The 23,574-nt window shown below is 32.1% G+C and overlaps 1 protein-coding gene across 1 annotated transcript in view; it reads right to left on the reverse strand.

Annotated features, from left to right (window-relative positions):
* Positions 1-88: 88 nt before the first annotated feature.
* The window catches only part of LOC129963550 (cytochrome P450 3A5-like), a 29,248-nt gene continuing 5,762 nt past the window's right edge, over positions 89-23,574 (reverse strand). The window contains exons 5-14 of the mRNA XM_056078003.1: positions 23,075-23,191; positions 22,088-22,176; positions 20,082-20,227; positions 15,551-15,675; positions 14,984-15,128; positions 11,693-11,853; positions 10,961-11,049; positions 7,458-7,601; positions 3,993-4,149; positions 89-2,063 (exon numbers count right to left, since the gene is read on the reverse strand). Of these exons, the coding sequence (XP_055933978.1) occupies positions 1,977-2,063; positions 3,993-4,149; positions 7,458-7,601; positions 10,961-11,049; positions 11,693-11,853; positions 14,984-15,128; positions 15,551-15,675; positions 20,082-20,227; positions 22,088-22,176; positions 23,075-23,191 (1,260 nt within the window). The 3' untranslated portion in view covers positions 89-1,976. The remainder of the gene's footprint in view (positions 2,064-3,992; positions 4,150-7,457; positions 7,602-10,960; positions 11,050-11,692; positions 11,854-14,983; positions 15,129-15,550; positions 15,676-20,081; positions 20,228-22,087; positions 22,177-23,074; positions 23,192-23,574) is intronic.

Below are 23,574 nucleotides of genomic sequence, written 5' to 3' on the forward strand. Positions count from 1 at the left end.
TCTTCTCATTATATGTACAGGGTGGTTATAATTAAACTTCTCCTATATACAGCAGCCTAAAACGCAAACAAGAGAACGGATTGCAACGAAATTTTGTATATAGACTATACACGAAATGCGTTCACGGAATTTCGAAGGGAAAAAAAGTTCCAAAATGACCACTAGAGAACGCCTTTTCCGGAAAAATATTCAATTTAACACAATAAACCATGAAAACGGAATACAGAAACAATATTAACATTTATTGATTAGTTTCTGATCACCTTGTCATCGAACCGCTTTTCGTAAAGGTAAGGAAAAAATAACAGTACGCTGTTTAAAAGAACAGTTCATTTTGCAGAAACAAGGATTAGGATGAAATTGCACAAGAGGAGCAGTTGTAAATCTAATCCAGGACGATGTAAAGAAAGGACATTCCCCTGCAAAATTTCAAGTCGATGGACAATATATTCAACAATAGATCGTAATTGATCAGTTGTGATGCTTCGCACATGAAGCGTTATGGAGTTTCCAGCTTTACCCGGTTTTTCATTTTATTACTTGTAATTCTTTTTCTGGATTACTAATATTGTTTCTGTATTCCGTTTTGGTCGTTCATTGTGTTAAATTTAATATTTTTCTGGAAAAAGTGCCTTACATTTTAAAACTTTTTTTTTCAAAATTTCGTGAGCGCATCTCGTGTATAGTCTATATACCAAATTTCGTTGCAATCCGTTCACCCGTTTGCGCTGTATAGGAGAAGTTTAATAATAACCACCCTGTATCTATTCTTTCTTATATGAAGTTAATTCTCCTCATTACAGGCATCTAATTTTCCTTACATACAGGGTGTTTCATAAATGATGGGAGTAACTTTAAGGGGTGATAGTACACATCAAGACGAGTAATAGTAAATAGGAAACCAAGTGTCCCAAACGTCTTCCGAAGGAGATAGGCCCCATCAAAGTTCAGGGCCCTAAATTTCAAATGATGATAAAAAAAAATGGAAAAATGGATCGATTCATTTGCGGTTTTCGCTAAAATCATTCTTTAAATTAGTATTTTCTTAAACAAAAATTTTTTTAAGACAAAGTTTAAAAAATGCCGATAGAGGGAGCTCTAGACTTTGGAGTACCGAACAACTACTTTTTACCAGTATTTTTTTTATTTTGTTAAATGTTTACTAAAGCTTAGACTTTAACTTAAATTTTGAGCGCAAAATTGAAACCATCGGGAGCGGTTAAGTGGCGCAAATTAACCGCGTTCAGGGGGTTAAATTTTAAACGCTTGTATCTAATGAGCAAAATAATAAATGATGAAGCAAACTTTAATAGGTGAGAGTAAAACACCAAAACAAACAACATTCATCAAAGAAATCGTAGTCGTAATTTTAACCGGAAGGTGATAGAGTGCGCTGAAAGAGATTTTGTCTCTTAAAACGAAATCTCTTAAATAATATATAAATATCTAGACGTAAAATGCAAATAAAATTCACTTTATTATTAATTCGTACAAAGGAAGTTCGTTCCTGTAAAATGAGATATTATTTTTTGATTATTCGTAAATATTAGCAGTCCTTGATTTAAAAACAAGAAATGTAAGATAATAATTTTCTAGAAATAACTCAATAACGATTAATAGCGTAATATTAATCGTTTCTTCTTAACTGTCGCAAATCATTTTTTCTGATAAAATCTATTAATTATACAGCAGCTATTTGTACGAATTATTTATGTATTCAGATCTTATACTGGGAAAGACAGAAGGAATCTAAAGGATACTAGTATATAAAAGAATTAAAAAAAATATCAAATTGTAACAAAGATGATTTTTTAAATTCTATACCAAAGTGATATGATGAATAATTTTTAGCAATTCATAAAACATAGTTAATATCACTTCTTTCACATATATACGTATATTTGAAACATATAAAGCTTCTAGGTGATAAATCACTAACAGTATCAAAATATTTTCTTCGTTTTTAATCCTCATTCTTACTTCACATCTGTTCTTTTCTCTAAACTCAAAGGAAGGTCATTCACAGAAAGAAGAAGCATTCCCTTTTTATATTCCAGCGGCACCTGAAAGCAAGATATTTTTATCTTAAAAAATTATTTTTTTTAAAAAAATTTAAAAAAAATTTATTACTGTAAAATAAATGTTTCTTTATCTTATTTATTTTATACATTTTAACTTCAATTTATAATATATTATTATAAATATTAAAGAATTTGTAATAATTTCTTTTCTAACATCCGTTACCAGGTGACGCCACTCACATGAAATCAAACTTTAATTATAATAAAACTAACTAATAATTAAGCTATTAATAAAAATAACTGTCCATTAATTTAAGAAAACAATAAAACGGCGTACTGCTGCAGAGAAAACACAAATGTACAGAATTTACAAACTATGACATATCATTAAGTAAGTGAATATCTATTTCATAATATTATTTTTTATAAACATAAAACAAGTCGAATTCAATAAAAGCAAGCAATGAGCATCCAAACGTAACTGGATGTAATTATGTAATAAATGACAGCAATTACCAAAAGCAAATTTTAACAAAAAAATACCAATTTTGAATTTCTTTACTAAATTAAAATGTTTCCAGTTTTGAATAAAGTATGCAATTTTGTCGTCTTTAATATATAAAAAAAACTTAACTATTAATAATAAAAATTAATTTATAAAATAACAATTACAGATCTTGTTTTTTAATAATTTAATAAATTGTAAAACGTGTTTCATTTGAGAGACAAATATATATTGACAACATTTTGTACAATAACTATTTAAAATAAACTCTACAACTCATATGTCACATGCAAAAAGGTTTTTTAAATTAGAAATTTTGCTGATTTTTTTAAATAGAATACAATGTATAGTTGTAAAGTCCTTGAATAAATTAATCTGTTTAAAAAAACAAATTACAAATTCATTTAATGAGAGAAATCAAATAAGAAATAAAGCTTTTTTTTTACAATTTCAGCTTTGATTTAGAATTTATAAAAATAAATTCGAATTACTAATAATTATATTCTAATTATTAATTAATTAATTGTGATTTTATGTAAACAAAATATTCAAATTGCTTTAGAAAAAAATTTGAACTTTAAAATGGAGAATTCGAATTCGATTTTTTTTAATTAGATGGGACCTAATATATTTGAAAGAATTTTTTATCCAAATTTTTATTTTATGTAGATAAGATTCTTCATTCAATTAATAATTATTCTTAACTATATATAGTAAATTCTAAAATGATTTAATTCTAAACATCGATTAAGGGTTATTATTGTAAATAGAAAATTAAACAGGTGTCCCAATTTTCAAATTACAGTTTCGGGTTGATTTTTGCCCCATATATCTACAGCTATAATCAGGGTTAAGAAATTCATGTCTTTTTTAAAAATTCGTTTTTAATATATTCTAAAACAGTTCACAATTTCTTAATACAATGTTTGGTTTATTCAATTCAAGCATATTTCATTGCTACAGTATTTGCTCATTAACTCTTTCGAGACAAGCAAAGTTGGTGTGCCGTCTTTAATCCGGATGAGTGCATTTCGTTGATATTTTAAAGCATACACTAAATATGAAATGAAAGAATGCTCATCATATATGAAGTAATATTTCATCTTAAACTCTGGAATATTCCTTAAATGTTACGTTAATGATGGCTAAAAGACAATCAGTACAGACAGCTTTTTTAAAACATTCTGTCTTTAAATCAACATGAAATAAATTTTGTGCGGGATTTCGTTATTTTTATTATTTAATCAATTTTAAATTCTTACGCATGTTTAGCAAAAATCGGCAAGTACTTTTTTTTTTATAAAAACACAAAATATTCTTTTTTTTTAAATAATAAACATGAAATAATAATGTTAAGATACTAAAATAACATAAATAAAAATTTATATTCATCATAAAATTTTCTGATTAAACCATTACAATGTTTCCAAAAATGTGATTATAAAAATGTAAAAACGTTGCCTCACCTTTGTGGTTGCATGAGGTTTGAGCCTAAAATGTCGTAACACATTGCTTATGCACATCTTAATTTCTAGTAGAGCAAACCGCATTCCAAGACAGTTTCTGGGTCCTGCACCAAACGGTAGATAAGCATACTGAGGATGCTTCGGCTCGTCCAAAAATCTATAAACAAATTAGAAATGTTTTTGTTCAAGCACAAGCATTTTGTAATGTCTCTAGTGAAAAAAAAAGAAAAAAAAACTTTATCGAACTTTCCCCATTCATTTCAGCATATTTTCTAAATCATTTAGCAGTTACTAGTAAATTAAAGGATTTTCCATAATAATGGTGATGCAAATTGATTAAAGGTCCGACCACTGATGATGGGCCATATTTCGCTTAGCAAGGTTGCTATATAAAGGAAAGCTGTACTGTGGCGTCCATAAATTCTATCGATTGTCCATGTGACTCTGACATATTATTCATAGCAGTTGTGTTATTCAGTTCACCCGGAATGCTTAGGCAGGATGGGGGAGTGTAATTTCTCAATGCGGTAAAGAAGAGCACTGATGAGTACATAGCACAATTTTTCTGGATTTATATATTTTATTTAAGCTGCTGTGAGTTTTTTTAAATCTTTCTTTATATTAAAAACTATTTTAATTCACTTGATACGTAATTTTTTAAATTTTCCATTTAAGGATTTATTACATAAAACTATAAGGTTAGGCCTAATTTGAAATTTGATTTTGAAATTTAATAAATCCTGCATTACTCGGGAGCGATCTTAAAAATTGAATCAGGTATGGGGAGGGGAATCGGTATTTATGCAAGCAACACATCACAGATAAAATACGAACCAGTTTGCTTATTAATATAAGGGAGTTATATGAGAAACTATAGAAATTGCGTAATAAAGCCAAATGAATTAATTTACATGCAGTAACCTCCCCATGTTGTCACCTTTCTCTTGCAATTAATTCAATTAAAATTAGGTTTGCATACCATTCTCTCTTCCATTTTATTTATGTCATTCATTTCAATGTTTTTCTTTCAATTTCTGTTAATTTTTCTAATTAACAGCAAGTGTCTTTTTTAGGGATTATTAAAGTGTAATAGGTTATTTTTATACCGATAGGCTAAGTGAAGTGGCGAATGTCCTGAAACTTTAATTCCTGGAAAATATAAATAAAATTTTTCATCAAAATTCTCATAAATTTAAAAATATACAATATGAATTTTTATATTCCTGAGTTTCAACTCAGTTTCTACACTGGTGTGCAAAACTTAAGCAACAGGTGCTTTTTTTTTGCCATAACTCCACAAGAAATCATCTGAGAAACATGAAATTCAGAAATGAGAGACAGCATTTTGCACTTAAACCTCGAAAGCATAGTTGAAAAATGAATACAATGCATATAGTATGGAATCAAACAAAAAATGGCTTTGTTGAACTCATCGTATAGCTATACATGATTGTCTGTCGAAGAGGAAGAACAACAAGCAGATGTTCTTTAGTATGGGATATGCCCTTCCCTTACTGTTATGGTTGCTTCGCACCGTCTCTCCCTACCCAGCACCAGATTGTCGAACAGTTCTTGAGGCAAGAGCGCCCATTACTCAATCAGCATATGTTTCAGTGTTGGGTCTTCCCCGGAGGATGTAATCGTGTCTCAAAGCGTATCTCCAAAGCGTCCCACACATGTTCTATCGGATTTAAATCGGGAGAGAATGCTGGCCAATCCATTTGAATGATATCTTCACTTTCTAGTAGCAGCTGAACATCAGCAGTCCGGTGTGGTGGTGCATTGTCATCCATTAAAACGAAGTATGGTCCAATAGCACCTAGGAATAGACGCACATGGGGAAGGATCATCTCCTTGCAATAGCAATCTCTGATTACGGAACCTCTTTCGAAAACGCGGAGCTCAGTCCACCCGTTTAGCATAATGCCTCCCTGACGACAACTCCAGGATCACCGTAAATGTCTCTTTCCGTGATGTTATTGGGATGAAACCGTGTCCAGACCTCTCTCCAAATCAATTGGCGTTGATAATGACTTGTGGCACTGATACGACTTTCGTCCGTAAAGGAGACACGACTCCATTGATGATATGTCCAGTTTTTGTGCTCCTTACACCATTCTAAACACTGCCACTGATGGCCAGCTTTCGAAGGGATGTAGCGTTTAGGACGTGGGCGAATAGGCCAGCTTTGTTAAGGTATCTGGCCACAGTAAACCGCGACACTTGTCGCCCTGTTGCTGTATACAGATGCTGAGCAGTGGTGTTTGTTGACTGGTATCGGGCTTTTTCCACCTGCAGGACGGTATATCGGTCATCAACTGCAGTTCTTTTCCTAGGACGGCCACCATCAACCTTTCTAACAACTGTACCTATGGTTTGTAAGGTTTTCCAAGAGCGCGAAACGACACTTTTGTTTATTCCGAACTCTTCAGCTACAATGGTCAAATTGCGCCCCACCTCCGGCTTTTCGATCATTCTTCCACGTGTGAAGTCGTCCAGGTGATTTCTTCTAACCATATTTTACGATAGAACTCACTTGCACTTGCAGCGGATGTCTTTCATTGCGCCTCCGTTCTTCCTTTCCTTGTAGTCTTGAGCTGCGTGCGCCGACTGTACGTGTTTTGCGTACACTCACTTCGACTATGATGTTTCGTTCCTGACATTTGCATACGCATACCTTTGTACTGAATCACGTATTCATTGTACTGATCGCAATAACTCTTTTTATACAATTTCATGGCTACTTGCTTAAAATTTACATTGTTGCTTAAGTTTCGCACACCAGTGTATTTTCTGTATTATCAATAATGCTTAGGAGGAATTTAAGTATTCATATTTTAAAATAAATATGATTTCATTTCCTAACACGGCATGCAAAATTTATCATTAAATTTTAATTTTTATTATGGTTCTGCAGGAATTTATTTTTCTCCTTCCGTCTGAAGCCTTTCTAACGCTCAGGAATTGTTTCGCATGTCTTAACGAATTTAATTATATTTAAACGTAGCAAAAACGAGCATCATACTGTATAACCGATATTTTGTTAAATCTTTGTTGAAACTGCGAGTAAGTTTTAAGTTAAATAATATTTATAGTAAATAAATAAGTTTATATATATATATATATATATATATATATATATATATATATATATATATATATATATATATATATATATATATATATATTATGAACTTGTATAAAGGAAGTGCAATTGGATCCCAATTTTTTTGTCTTTACTCTACAATTTAAAGTTAACTAGTAGCATTTTTCAATGATATTCAAGATAGTTTATATATATATATATATATTTGAAGAATCCTATGTATAAAATAAATTTTAAAACTTGAAAAAAAATTGACACACTTTTACATTTATCGATAATGTAATTCGTTTTTAGTGTTCAAAAATATTGAAAAATTAATTTTGGATATATTCCACACAATGCAAAAAAATGTGACCCACCTTTCTGGATTAAATGTATCTGGATCCTGGAAAAAGTCTGGATCATAGTGCATACTCAAGGTAGGAATTGTAACTCGCATTCCTTTTTCAATCACTATGCCAGTGTTTCCGAGCTTGTAGTCTTCCACAGCAGTTCTCTCGGTACTGGTAATGGAAAAAGTAGAATGTCTGTATTACAGTAACATTTATATGTATAATTATCTGCAAAAGTTGTGGATAATTATTCATACAATATGATATTGTTACGAATCTATAATGTTACTTCCCTGCTTGGTTAGTCTCATAGTAAGTGAGTTTTATAAATATTTTAATGGAAATTGAATGGATGCAGGTCAATGACTTCTGATTTGGCAATAAGTTTGGTGTCTTTGGAGATATAAGAGAAAGTTCAGGAACGTACAGGATTTTTGGCGATTTTCAAGATACAAGATGCTTCTAGAAGGGCCAATGCCTTGTAATGGAAGTATAAAAGCGAAGGTGCATATAGGGGGATTGGTCAAGTCAAGTGACTTTTCCTTTAGAGTGTTGTGCGCAGAGTTGCTGTAGCTGCAATCTAAGCAATATTGTGTTGTTCAATTTAGAATTAACCATTTGTGCGCGTTTTTTTTATTTCTCCAGGAATTCACTCTAGCTGTATTTTGATGCTTGTGTTTCATGATTTTCTTGATAAAAAATCGTTGTTATCCGTTATGGAGTTTTCATGTTATGCCCATTCGTACCTACGAAATTCCTATTACAATATGTTGACATCTCTGAAAGCTTGGAGTTTTCAAAACTATCAAGAGGGAATAATGGCGAATGAGGTCACTAGTATAACATTCCGATGTGCGTAGTCTACGTGAACACAAGATTGGATTTATAATCAGTATTAATCCCTTTTTAACTTTTTGAAAGGACCAAAGAAAACAGCATATTTCAAATTTAATCTAGTGAGGAAAGCAAAATGTTTTGTAAATGATAGGGATATGTTAAAAACAGGAATGTAAATGTGAGATAATTCTATGTATTTTGTAACAGCTATTATTTATAACAAAGGCTTCCAAACTATGACTCGCGAGTCAATTGTTGGTGGGTCCAAGAATTTCTGCACTTGAATGTAGCTTTCTCGTATCTTTTCACAATGATATGGACTTAAAATCTTTATGAACCATACAGTAGCGACATGATAAACATAATAACGCAATATGAAAACAAGCGATTCGAGTCGAATGAAGAAACAAAATAGATGTCTTTTTAACGTGTGGTTGACTAATATAAATGGAAACCCGGCTTTTTATGGAATATAAGTAGAGTGGCGACGACTCCTAATCATGAATTTCTTTTCTTTATGAGTATTCAATTCAATTTACCTATGCATAAATTTTGAAGCGAACGCTTATCTTTTATGTTAAACATTTATTAAATTTAAAAATAAATGTTGTTTCCTCACAGACATTCTTTTTTTGGCCCATAAAACCTCTATCAGGAAGAGAATGAGTTATTCATCGCTGAAGAAATTCATTGAGCTGAAAATGAAAGGAATAGACTATAGGTTCGATTTCTAAAAAGTGGGTCATAATTCCTGATATATGGGATAATTTCCAGCATAACTTTAATATTTGGTGCAATAAACATAGGTTTCGTTGTTAACTCCCTCTCAGGGCAAGAAATTCTGTTGAAGCAAAACATAGAAATCAAGGAAGTATCCCCAATTTTTTCCCTCTTCCCTTTGTTAAAAGATATTATTTAAATATCTCTAGCCCGTGATTGCTTTATTCGCTAGCCTAGCTTACTCTCAACAGTTAGGGGACGAAGCACATTTCTAATTTCAATTCAAAAATTCATCAGTTCATTGCAGAACTTGGACACTTTGTAACGTATGTCTGTGGCTACGGTTTATGTTTACACAATCATTGCACATGTGGAAATAAAGATGTATCTGATTTCTACGAAATAAAATTGTCTCATACAAGTCGTAATTGTCAAGTAAGCAAAGTTTATAGCTTAAGCTTTTGCTTTTGAGATATTTTATTTTGCTTTCATTTAAAAGTGTGTCGGTTTCAGAGGCTATACACACGAAGTTATTCAAATTAAAATTAAGAATATTTTAATTTCAGAATATTATACACAGGGTTTTTTTTTCAAATTTTTAAATTCATTTGCTGATTATTTGTTTTAAATTTTTTCTTGATAGGCGAAATAACTCGCACGTCACTGTTTCATGTAAAATTACATTTGATTATTCTGAAGACATTGAAAAAATTTCTAGTTTTATTCTTATTATTTTTCTTAAAGTTACTTTTAAATTTATTCTTTTATAAGCAAAATATCCACACCAACTCTTCTAGAACTGATCCGAAATGAAATGTTTTGCTATTTTAATTTGTCACAACGTTTGCTGTTTAAAACTCTAGATATACGTATAATATCAATAAAAATATCTTGGAAGTTCAGAGACAGAAATTGTCCCCTAAACTTGGCCCCATAAGCCGCAAAGAGCTTAAATCGGTCCATTTATTTCATCTAGCATAGTGGTTAACACCTATCACTTTGGTGATAAAACTGTTCAAGATTAAAGACCCTTGCAACAAATGATGTGTATTATGAGATTCTACATAACAAAGGCTCGATATCATATTGATCAAGAATAATTTTAATTCTCCGGAAGTTGTTATCTGGCTTATAATATTACCACCACAACAGTCCCCCACCAGTGGGTCGGTAGAGTTTTATCGAGCCTTTGTTATGTAGAATCTCATAATACACATCATTTGTTGTAAGGGTCTTTTGTCTAGTGGTTATGTTACTCGGCTATGAACTCTAACGTTGCGAGTTCAAACCTCAAACCTGCACATTGGTGACCCTGGTTCTGAACAACCGCATCCTTCATTCAGTTGTCGTGGCTCCATCTACCGGCAGCAACCACTCACACACACTCGCCGTCGCCCGCCATAACACTTGGCGCGATATCAACGTTCGTCGCTCGCCATAACGCCTGGCGCGATAATCACGTCCGGGTCACCAGTTTGGAGCGTGGTTTAACACGCTTTGCCAAATTTACTTTAAATTAAAGTATTAAAACATTTTTACTTAATGAAAGCTGCCAGCCATGTAGATAACAAAAATAAATTTTAATTACAAAATAAATTAACAAATATAGAATATGATACATTGGCCGTAATTCCATCGACCAGCACGAGACAGAAGTTCTAAGCCAGCTGGCGAAGGCAGGAAGTGAATCACTCGTATCCGTTGGAGAGCAAAGTTCATCTCCAAAGGTATGATTGATGCTTATCGCCAGTTGGCGAAACAAACAGTCATTTATCGCCTGTTTGGCCGCTGCACGTTCATTAAGAATTGCGTTCATTTCATTAATATATTTTGCATGTTAACTTTCGTTTTCCTTTTCTCTGTTGTCATTTACATTAATAAAATGGATGTTGTTTAATCATAAACCTTATCAGGTTGGTCCTTTGCGACGGATTAATAGAAACATACAAAACTCATGATGTCAATGAACTCACGATGTAGCAGGTGGGTGCATCCTCAGTGTTTCTGACACCACTGCATCCAAAATCTTCATCTCACGCACCGCGTCGTAGCTCATCTCTTTCTGTAATTAAAAAAAACTGTGAACTCATTTTCTATACTAATAATAAAGACGGATGTGAATGTATGTGTGTGCTGGCGCTCTACAGGCTAGAAAAGGTGTAATTCATTTATTATATGAATGAAAAGTTATTTTATCTTACGAATGATTAATATTTTAATAAAATTATTTGCAAATAGATAATCTGAATTATTAATTAAAAAACAAGCATTACTGAATTATAACGATATGGTTAATTGGTTGCCACATTGTTACCCCAACTGCCTTTGTCGTAAAACAATATTGAGAATTTATTAATATATAAGCTATTCCTAAAGTTTGAAGGTTATTACTTACCATTTCCATTGATCTGAATATCCCAACCTATACTCTCTCTTTGTAATCGCTCAAAACAAACATTCATAAATTTATGCAAAAATAGTTGTTTAATTTTTTTATATGATAAATTACCTTTTAATCTATTTTTCTGTCTTTTGCCATTTTCAGATATATTTCAAATTATCTTTCCACAGTTTATTATTATTTTCTTTTTGTTTCTCTCTTCTTTCAAAGATTTTATGAATATTTTAGAACATTAATTAATATGTAACGTCTCAAAAATGATTGTTAGCTAAACTGAGTCAAATATTTTAAGACGTCCACTCACATGTTTCTGGAAACCTTCGTCCACTTCTTTGATCACCTTCTCTTGCCACTCTGGATTTATCGCCAAGCAGTAAGCTACATATGTGAGTACCGTCGCCGTGGTTTCATATCCAGCCATGAAAAACATGACACACTGGGCCAGTAATTCTGTATCTGTTATATCTGAAAAATTAAACATATATATCACTACTGGAATGATGATTTTTAAATCAGAATATTTAATACACATAGTATAAATACTACAAGTATCATGTTCCAAAGATGGAACATGCTCCATTGCATCATTTCTAAAACTGTCCTACAGACGAAATACCACAAGTTATTGCGTTGCCCAAAAAATAGATAAATAAGAAATATTTATATTTCAAAGGCTATTGTAGTATCCAAAAGCTGAGAATACTTCAATATTTCTAGGGATACGAACTTCACAAGGATTACAATTAGCACTAAACGAAACGGCATTTCACATAGGACATTGGAAAACGATCATTTGACGATTCGCCATAGGTTTATATTAAATAAATGTGTGATGTTAGGTTTATTGTTAAATAAATCTTTCATTTTAATTTCTTCTCCAAAGCAGGTAAAAAATATTTCAAACCTCTTTATTGCCTAAGGTACTTTACATCCAGTTTCCTCCATGGATATTGAATTTAGCACTTCAATGAATACAATACTTCTGAATCAACAACTTGAGACAAAAACTAGAGCGATTTTCAAAGAAAGGAATAATCGTTTGTTTTTTGAAGTAATGCATTTAAACATATACTTCCAGCTTCGAAATTTCACTAAATAGGATAGACAATTTTATAAATATGATTTGAATTATTTGGAGAGTGACAGTAAAATTATAAAAAAATTATATAGACCTTGTAGTGTCAATGTTTCCATTAGTGAAATATATTTCGTACATTCATCTACGTATACACGAAGTTTTCGAGTTTCTCTCTATAAAATTTGCAAAGCAATTAAAAGTCAAACTTATTGGCATTGTTACACCATTTTTCCCTACCACTAATTAATATTGGAATGAATTTTTCATAATAAATATCATTTATAATATAATTCGCCAACGGATTCTAAGACGACCACATTTCGACGACTCCATCTCATTAAGGGGTGAGACACGGAACGATGAGTGCATTTACGGTATTGACCTTGGATTTCCCCTATTAGATACTAGTAAATTTAAACATCTCCTTTCGTCTTTCCTTTCACCCCTATTTTGACGAATTAAACCCACCCTAACGCATGCGCAAGTGCGCGGAGGATTTACAATCCGTTGCTGAACTATACACATATTAAAATAAATTATTAAGATCAATCACAAACAATAAATTTCACAATAATTATAATTCGGGAGATTCGGATGTCAATAATTTAATTTAAAAGGCCCGGATAATTTGAATTTATTATATAGATTATTGGCTAATCGTGACCCAATAAACGATTACTAAAATGTTATAGACAGACAAATATTTCTAGTTGAAAAACTGCTCTAAATAAATAAAGAAAGAATTTTTCAAAATTTTAATTACATCACTTTTAATGAATTAAAATTGAATTAATTGATTATAATGATTTTTAAATTTTAATATTTCTCCTCCCCATAACAAAAAAATATAGAATATTTTAAATAAAAATTAATTATTGATTTACAGTTTTATTCCGTGCAATTTTTCTCTTTAACTTTAATATAGTCTCAAAATCAGTTTTAAACGCAGTTTGTAAGAACACTTCTTACTGTTGTAATGAAATTCGAAGTTTAATTGTTTTATGACATTTTCCATTCTTGTTAATAATGATTTTCAAAAAAAAAAAAAAAATTACTTTCCTTAAACCTTAATTCGAAAGCAGAATTTCAACTTTCGCTTTTATTAATACGATAAAGTTTCTAAATTGGCTTTCTTTTAATGAACTGCATGAAGTAAAAATGGCTATGCACAACATTCTTATCATTTGGAAATGACTATACGTTCGAAATTTAGAAAATGTTTTGGACATTTCTATTTCTTTACTAGTTATTGTTACAATGCTTTTTAATAACTATATATTGAATGACAAAATAAAGTAGTTATAAATAATGGTAACTATCAGAAATTACCCGCTCAGCAGGCACTTCTTGCCCCTCCCCCTTCCAAATAAATTGCAACTCATTATTTGCGGTTTTCAGATTCTTGTATATATGACACAAGGACATGATAAAAATGGCGATTTGATCAAATATCTAAGGTAAATGATCAATTCACGGAAGATGTTAAAACAGAAACTCTATGGATTGAATTCTCTAAAGAAAGTAAGTGATTTGGTCAAATCCTTTAACAATTTTAGTGAAAAGATGAAATAATATTGTTTAAATAATAAAAGCATTTATTTAAAAAAAACTATATATTATTAAATGTAGAGTAGATAATACAACGATAGTCACTGAAACACAAATTATTTATTCGATAATAATTAACAAACGAAAAAAAGGTATTTAAGCTGATATTTTTAAAAGCAAAAAGGATATTTTAGTGAAAGTATAAACATTTTTAGTGAATGTAATTAATAAATAATAATGTTCATTCATTTTTATTAAAATACGTTGTTAATTTGTGGCATCTGGAGTTACAAAGTAAGTTGCTTTTTTTACAGGCACACCTTTTTGTTTTTCATTGTATTTTGGATTGTTCGCAGGAACACTTCTTAAATCCTTGACTTCCAAATAAGGATAATTTTCCTTCAATCTCACGCAGACTTAGGTTAGTCCGAGAGCTATTTCGGTAAATGTTGTAGTAGCTATTTGAAGAGTATTTCTAGGTAGCCAATCTTTTGTAACTCCAATTAAGACACCAATTTGTTATAAATTATTTTTTATATCTAATACGACCCCCACAATGTTATTTACATCTAATGGGTCTCTGTCTCCCTTTGGTACATCAACCAAAACTGTGGAATCCACTGATATGTCTAAATTTCTTTATTTTTTTTCAGCTGATCTTTTTAGGTGTTGGTGAGAAAAAGGGGATTTATAACAAGCGAAACCGAACTGTGCAAGTCCTGACTAGTTTCTTTCATCTTTTCAATAGAACAGGTAAGGAATGTGATCAAATCAGTTACTTTCTTTACGGAAATCTCCCCACCCCACAGAGTTGTTATTTTGACATCTTCTATGAATTGATCATCTACCACAGGAATTTAACGAATTCTCCATTTTCATCATTTCTTTGCATCATATACACATGATAATATTACGAATAACAACATGCATTAAACTATAAACAAAAGCATAGAAATAAAAAAGTAATACTTTTGTGCTTGATATAAGCTGAGAGAGCATCGTTGTTGCTGACACTTCCGAAGCGATCAGTTTCGTCTTCCGCCGTTTCCTGATTTTCCAATCGGGCATTTTCCACGGCTGCATCCATCAGAAGTTGCAAGAAATCGTTGTACCTCTGCAAATTCAATGAATTTATCACCTCATTTACACAAAAACAGAAAGTATTAACTTGACACCATACCAAAAATACACAGCATCATTTATGAGCTACGATAGGATATGTTAGAAAATATTTCCTGCATGGATGATGTGCTTATTTATTCATCTAATATAAATTTTTTACTAAACAACAAGATCTTTAAACTCAAATGTCAGATAAACAAAATTTAGGCTTATACGGGCCGGGAAAGAAATCACACTTTCTTCGAATTTTATTGCAACTCTTGCCGTCTGCAATGAGATAGTTCGTTGGGATTACTCTGGGAAAAAGAAGTAAATTCAATATGAAAATAAGATAAAAAAAATGTTTTAGAAAATCTGTTGAGTCCGCTGGGAAAAGATTTATTAACTAGAGTAATAAAAATCTTCTATACATACTGTTCCAGTTTCTTTCCTTTTCTGAATGATTTTTGTGATGACGTCCCGGAAGAAGTTGTCCTTGTCCAAAAGCATAGGGTTCAAACTGGCCGGCAGCAACTTCAGCAGCCACGTGGGGACCAAAACTGAAGGGAAAAAATTTCTGTAAAATGCATACCTCTTTGAAACATTATTAAATAGCAATAGTATATTTTTATTACAATTCTACGTGGGAAAAATATGTATGAAAAACCCGTTAATCTAAAATATAAAGCAAAAAAATGAATGTATCTGTCTATCAATCTGAAGAGTTCTTTCAAAATTGTGAATGGCAGGAATCTGACATTATGAGGTGCATTTCAAGGCCAAATTTGTTATTTTCACCTCCTGTGTTGTTGTTGTTGTTGTTTCTGATGGCACTTCCCATAGACAAGCCCGCAGATTTCGAATTCAGCGATTTTAAGCCGGGAGCGAGCGTCTCTTGTGTTTAGTAGCGCCAGCTAGGGCCAAGAGTACGACTTTGCTACTCACGCATCACATTCACTTGCACAACCCCTTTATACATCGGGGCACATTCACATATCTCACAGATAGAACAGATGAAGGACAAACATGCCCGAACCGGGAGTCGCCCAAATCACGGGGAAGACGCGCTACCTTTATGCCAGGACGCCGGCAATGCCGAACACTACAACTACCGGTGTTAAATATAAATACAGTTTTAGCACACCCGTCAAATTGACGAGGGGGGGGGGTTGTATCATCCTAGCTTTCAAAACGTTTGTATTAGTTTATGTAAAAAACAAAGAAATAACAAAAACAACATTTAATATAATAATTCATTAATTATTAATAAAAAAACCAAGAAAAACAGTTTGTATTTGTATTTATACGATATCCATTAGAGCTTCTGGCTCTAAACTGAATAATAATCGGAACAAAATAGATCCCATTATAACGGCTACCGAACACTTTGGATCAATTAATATAATTTCACATGAAAAATGTTTCTCAAATTTTTCCAGGAAATGTCTGAAAGCTTTGTATAAATGAATGTAAATAATTCCATCATTGCATAGATGATCCATAAAATATTATAAACTTTGAAACTGTTAAGCCTTCATTTTGATGGTATAAATAGGTGTATGTCATACTGATTATGGAAGTTAAAATGGCCGAGTGGAAATTAAATAGGAATAGGCAATTGTTCTTATATTTCATTTAAAGTTTTCATAAAGTTCTAGTACAATACATAAATTATATCAAAAATTTTAAGCATGGAATTTGAAAACCGTCAACATGATGGTAGTCTTGGTAGATATAGTTTAAAATATCTCATTAGATAGCAAAAAAAAAAAAAAAAAAAAAACGATAATTTTCTCCATTATCTGCCTTTAACTTTGAAAATATTTTATCACACAAAAATTATTTTTATATAATACTAAAGAGTTTTAAATTATCTTTTAATAGTACTAATATTATTGTAATTAAATTTTTTTCTTTTAATTATAGAAAATCTTTCAAAATTCATTTCTAAATGTATTTCGTAACTATTAAATTAAAACTAGTTTCTTGCGTCTACAAATCCTGTGTAAGCTGTTTTAACGGCGACATATATATTTTATATGTATAACACATATATTTACCCTCTTATAGTTATCGTTTATTAATTTTATCCGCTAAAGGAGTTTTAGCATCTTCTACTCTAATTTGTTAAGGCATGAAAGCTTTCAGCTAAACGGCATTTTTAATATCGCCTTTTGCTTCGTATTTGTAAAACTTATTTGGAGTTTCCACTCTAAAATATGCAGCGTATAACTAACAGCCCATTGAAGAAAAACGGAGTTGCTAGGTTGAAACCGGCAACTTTAAGAACTTGTCCTTCAATTTGATGAGTCATTATTGCGAAAATAAAATGAACTATTATCTGAGAGAGTTGAAAGTTGAATGACATTTAACAGGAGATAAAGCAAAATGAGGGAAATGTAAAATATTTCTCTTATACTGTTATCAGTAAGCATAGGTCACAAGGGTTTCGTTCAGCATAAACTTTCTTACTCCATTCTTGTTTTATTACATAGCTTAGCATCTTCCTGGATTGTATGATGAACAAACAAACTTTTGGATTTAATGAATATATTCTATACAATTCTATAGGACATAAACAGGGCTCTCTGCGATTTTTCTTTGAAAATATTCTGTTTTCTAGATTAAAAAGCTCTAATTATCTAACAAAAAAAAACTTTGCTTATAATTCAGCCTTTGTGAACAATATTTCCAAAATTAGCATAAAAAATATTAGTAAAATAATAATTAATTTTTACAATACCGTCTAATTTAATAGATATTCTAATTTTAATTAAAAATATTTCAGACAGTAAAAATATTTTATGAATTATAATATTTTATACAAAAGTAATTTTTACGTTAAACATATTAGACATGAAAGGATTTTAATTCCGAGCAATGCCGGGTATATCAACTATTAATCCCATTGGCGGGCACCTCAGATTTGAGAATGGTTGATTCTGCCACCCTAGTAGATATAGGAATGGTGTGAGATCGACTAACCCCTACCGATGAAGGGACGTGCCTCCCAAGGGAAGGGTAGTACCGTGGCCGGCGATGGCCCTTAGGATTCAAGCTTAATTTCCGCCAATTGCTGTCGCGACGGTCCGGTCATTCAAATTTTATCCATGTATCACAGAGCGGGTCGGATTAGCAATGTGTGATATCAACTAGGAATAATATAAAATGCAAAATAATAATGATAATATAACATATAAAACAATAATAATAGTATAACATAAAATAAATAAATAATAAAAATGTGTGCAAATAGATAATATAATAAAACTTAATAATGTGGAAAGTAAATATTGTAGGTAAAAGGTAGTTAAAATATTTTTACTATTAATAAGTATCATATCTAAGATTAATATGTGACATATTTAGAAATAAATAATACGGTTCAAAATTTCAAACTAATCTACAGTGAAGTGTTACTAAGATAAAATGCTAGAAAGATATACACTGGCGGGAAAAAATCCCAACACTAAGAAGGACTTGTGCTAGATAAACAAAATATGGTAGGCATGTCATGTTTATACATCTGAAAGATGACATCGAATCAAATTTCGCGCTTCCCGTATATTGTGGAGCTAGTTGCTTTAAATGCGTGCTGTAAAGTTTGTGAGCGTTATTTATCTTCGAAATCAGACGTATTGAGTTGATGTTACCCAAGAATGCCTTTAAGAAGACGAAGAAGCCATTATCAACATCTCTCCGAATTTGAATGAGGTCGTGTAATAGGGCTACGAGAAGGTGGATTTTTTCCCGCGCTATTGCAGAAAGACTTGGCCGGAAAGTATCCATTGTGAATGATAGTTGGGAGCAGTGGTCAAGGGATGGTACTGCCTCAAGAAGACCGGATTCTGGGTGGCCAAGTGGCACTAGTGAGAGGGAAGACCGCCATATTCGTCGTCGACTGTGGCGCATCGTACTGCGTCAATGGCAGAAGTTCGAGCTGCAGTTGGTACCACAGTGGTACAACGAACTGTTAGAAATCTGTTATTTGTAGGACAACTCCGAGCCATGCGCTTTGTAGCGTGCATTCCACTGACTCCAAGCCATTGCCGTTTGCGATGACAGTGGTGTCAAGTCAGAGCTAATTGGAGGACGGAGTGGAGATCTGCTATGTTTTCTGATGAAAGCATGTTCTGCCTTGGCGCCAGTGATGACCATGTGTTGGTCAGCATGGGGCCAGAGGAACACTGCAATCAAACTGTCTGCAGCCTAGACACACTGGACCTACACCTGGAGTCATGGTCTGGGGAGCAATTTCCTATGACAGCAGGAGCACTCTCGTGGTTATCCCAAACACACTGACTTCAAATTTGTATGTCAGTCTGGTAATTCAACCTGTTGAGCTGCCATTCATGAACAACATTCAAGGAGTAGTTTTACAACAGGATAACACTTATGCTCATACCGCTGTTGTAATGCAACGTGCTCTACAGAGTGTCTACATGTTACCTTGGTCTACAAGATCACCAAATCTGTCTCCAATTGAGCACGTATGGGATATCATTGGACGACAACTCCAGAATCATCCACAGCCAGTACTGATTCTTCCAGTATTGACAGAACAAGTACAACAGGCATAGAATTCCATACCACCAAGTGACATACCACTGTCACAAAGTGACAGTGTATATTCAAATATATTTTGTTCAACATGCTGGATACCTATTTTTATATTTTTCTAGCCTTTACACAGTCTGGCGATTAAAAAAACGATTTTGATATGCTGGGAAATAATCTCTTACGAAGAATTGAAAAATAGCAGAATCTACAAACTTCGGCTCATGTCCCTTTACTTTATCAGAATAGATCACATCATCAATTTGTTTGAGTTACACTATATTATAGATATGCCATCAGACGGAGGTAGAACAGGCAATTGTATTTGCAACGCTATTTTAATATTGTATGAACGGACATCATTCATTGCTCTTGAAAAGAAAACTTATCGGAAGCTTGAAGCACTTACTGGAAAATATGAAGCGTGGGATAGTGAATGAAAGGAAGCTTTCTTGCACTTTCCTCACGAACTCGTTTTGCGGATCGTTGTGGGAGTTGATTTGGGTTCCAAAAGCTGACTTCGCTATGACGTCCATTGTGAAGGCTCCGAACATACTGAAAGAGAATCAGAAGTTATTCCACTGCCTTTTATGAAGTTTAACACGAAATCCATTTAATGGTAATTTGAAAAATTCGTTTAGCATTTTAAAGACAAGATGTATCCCTTTGTACAGTTTGTATCCTTTTAATCCGTATGTTACATTCAAATGTCATGTTCAATGAAACAGTTTCATTTAAGTGCAAGCGTAGAAATAGACAAATTTCTCGGGAAAGGATTTCGTCCAAAATTTAAAAGAAATCTATAACTATGCGGTGAAGATAGCACATCAATTTTCATTCGTTATGGATTGTTTTCTAAATTATTTTATTGCCAGATATGCAGTATAATTTTATAAAAATATTTTTTCACAGAACTTAGAAAAGCTTAAACATCGAAATTTATATTAATATTAAGGTCCAAATTATTGATGATTTCGAAATTGTTCGTATTTTTTTCGTGTACGGGAATTTAAAAATGTATGTGAAGGAAATAGCTATGTTTAAACTAGAAGTCCATCAGAATATCCGATCCATAGACACGTAAGAAAAGTAGAAAAGATCTACTTTTATATATAGCTGATTTGGTATATGTTTTTAATAGGCAACTTGGTAGAACAAACAAACGAACAACAAAAAACAAACGAAACAAAACGAACCACAACCATGTTGTTCTTTCAAAATTAAAAATAAGAGTTAAAAGTGTAAATTCAAAATAGTTATAAGTGTTGTTGTTGTTTCTGATGACACTTGTCATAGACAAACCCGCTTTTACTAAATTAGCGAATTAAGCACAAATTTTTACGTCTCTTGTTTTTCAGTAGCGCCATTTAGCGCCAAGAGTACGATGTAACCCTTTTTACGGGGCGGACTTCATTCATGCAATTCATTCATTTAACCACTGATCGTAATTTAGACCTGAGCGAGAGAACGATCACCTCTGATTCAGTACCCTCGACGACGGTGTCTCGGTATTCTCAACGTGGAGGACTTTCCAACCACGACAGATTTATACGTGCGCCAGCCATCAGTACACACGGAGAGTCTTCGACTGGCGAGTTGGAATTCACAACCCAAGGGATGCGAATACAACGCCCAACCAACCAGGCTATCCTGGCCTATAGTTATAAGTACTTGATGTGAACCCTACCGAAAATGCATAGAATATCGAAGCAATACGATAACTGAAACCAAAACTTTTTCTGCGTGCCTGGAGCGAACCTTTGAAAAGAGGCAGATATTTGTGTATGGCGATACTTGATTTTATTTTGGGGGAGGGACTACATCCAACATCAGATGTTTGTTCACCCACTAACAACTGACGATGACAGACTTATGCATATCTGTAGGTTTTCAAGGCGCCACATCTGAGATGCTGAAAAAGTATTGGAATCGATTATCGTATCACCGTGATATCGTTTGTATTATTGCAGGGGCTTACAACGAACACTTATAACCATGTTGAATTTAAACTTTCATCTGCTATTTGTAATTTCCGACGAATCACACTTTGTTTTGATTTCTTTTAACAGACCACCAAAGTTGGGATATCCATTTGTAAACACTCTAGATAATTAACAGAACTAATTTTATAAAGAATTTGAGATACACTGTATATATATATATATAATATTTGAATTCCTTATATTTGATTTGAAATCAGTTTTAAGATTTGTTAATAATAATAAGATAATTAATGATATTTGATTTGAAATTAATTTGCGTTCTTCGAACAAACATCATGAATTCTGGAGGAATTAAGTAACAATACAAATTGTAAGTTTTCAATTGGATAATTGTTTAAAGGAAACTATCAGTTTGCAACTTTTAAAATAAGATAAAATAAAATCTTAGACTAATTTCTGAAGGCTGTCTCACCCTTTGCAGTCAACAGGTTCACCTTTCTCGCAGTGTTTCTCACACACTTCAATAACTGATTTGGCGCATTCATTAATAATAGACCCCATCTGAAAAAAAAAATTACTCACTTTATTCAGCAAATTTTTAAGATAGAAAACAACTGTTAGTGCAACAAATTTGAGAGCAACTTTTGATTACACAGATGGAAAATAAAATCTCTACACCAAGAAGGAATTTCACTAGTTAAACGAAATTTGGGAGCCGTGCTAGTACATCTGGAAGATGACGTATGGGAGGCGTTAATCTAATTAAATTCTAATTTTTATGTTACGTAGAATTTTTTCGAAATAGTAAACTATCTTTAACGGTTTGAAAATAAGTTATTGGCAAACGATTAGAAAGGACATCTTAAATGAAGAATTTTATTGGATAGAAAATATTCTATGGCACCATCTACATCGAAAATCTGTACAAATGTTACAAAAGTTTACATTGTACATTGTAGAAAAGTGTAAAATGTATGAAAGGGTAAGTGTAGTTTATACTTTAATTTGCACGCTTACTATTACGATTTTTTTAATAATTTAATTAAAAAAAATTTTAAGAAATTGCCAACAATTGTATTCTTATGTAAGAATAAAGGAAAATTTCCCAATAGAAAAGATATATGCTATACGAATAGAAATGGTCCATTAAATTAGAATTCATTCCTGCTTATTTTAATCATTTAAAAAATTTTAAAAATATATATATATTTTTTTTTTTGTTTTTTAAAGTTTATATTATTTTCATACATTTTATTTTGCTACAATTAAAATGGAGAATGGCATGTAAGAATATTTATATTGATTAGTCATAAGCAAATAAACGCTGTAAACATCAATTTTATAAAAAGTTCATGACAAAATCTGAAGCAAGTGGGAAAGGAATGCCTTAAAAATAAGGTAGACAAAGTAAATACTAGAAGTAAGAAGATGTGGAACTGCAACAAAAATAATGGCTTACTTGTCTCATTCTTTTAGAGGTGAAAGCAGGGGTGATAGTGGTTCGGATTCGTTTCCAATCTTCCCCAACAACTATACTCACATTGCTATCTGAGACAGGATCACCAACATTCATAATCTATTTGGCAAACAAAAGAAACTTCAGCTGTTTCTGTATATTTTCATTTAATGTATAGTTATATTTTAAAACCATTATCACAAAAACGATTACGCCCAGAACTATTTGAATGATGCGGTTTAAATTTTCTGGGATTCATATATCAAATATAGCACTTTTGTTTCAAAACAAACAAAATTGCAATTTTATTGATCTAAATTATTAAATCCGCCATTCCATAATAGTTGTAATGTTTCAAATAGCATAATGATATCAGTCAGAAAAGTTGAACTTGTATAGATTATTATTATCATTTCAGTATCAGTATTTTCGAATTTTTACTTCCTTATTTTTTAGAAATTGTTAATTCTAGGACTCTTCCCCATTACGGAAATTATAATGTT

This window comes from Argiope bruennichi, chromosome 3, assembly GCF_947563725.1.
Source record: "Argiope bruennichi chromosome 3, qqArgBrue1.1, whole genome shotgun sequence".
Lineage (NCBI taxonomy): Eukaryota > Metazoa > Arthropoda > Arachnida > Araneae > Araneidae > Argiope > Argiope bruennichi.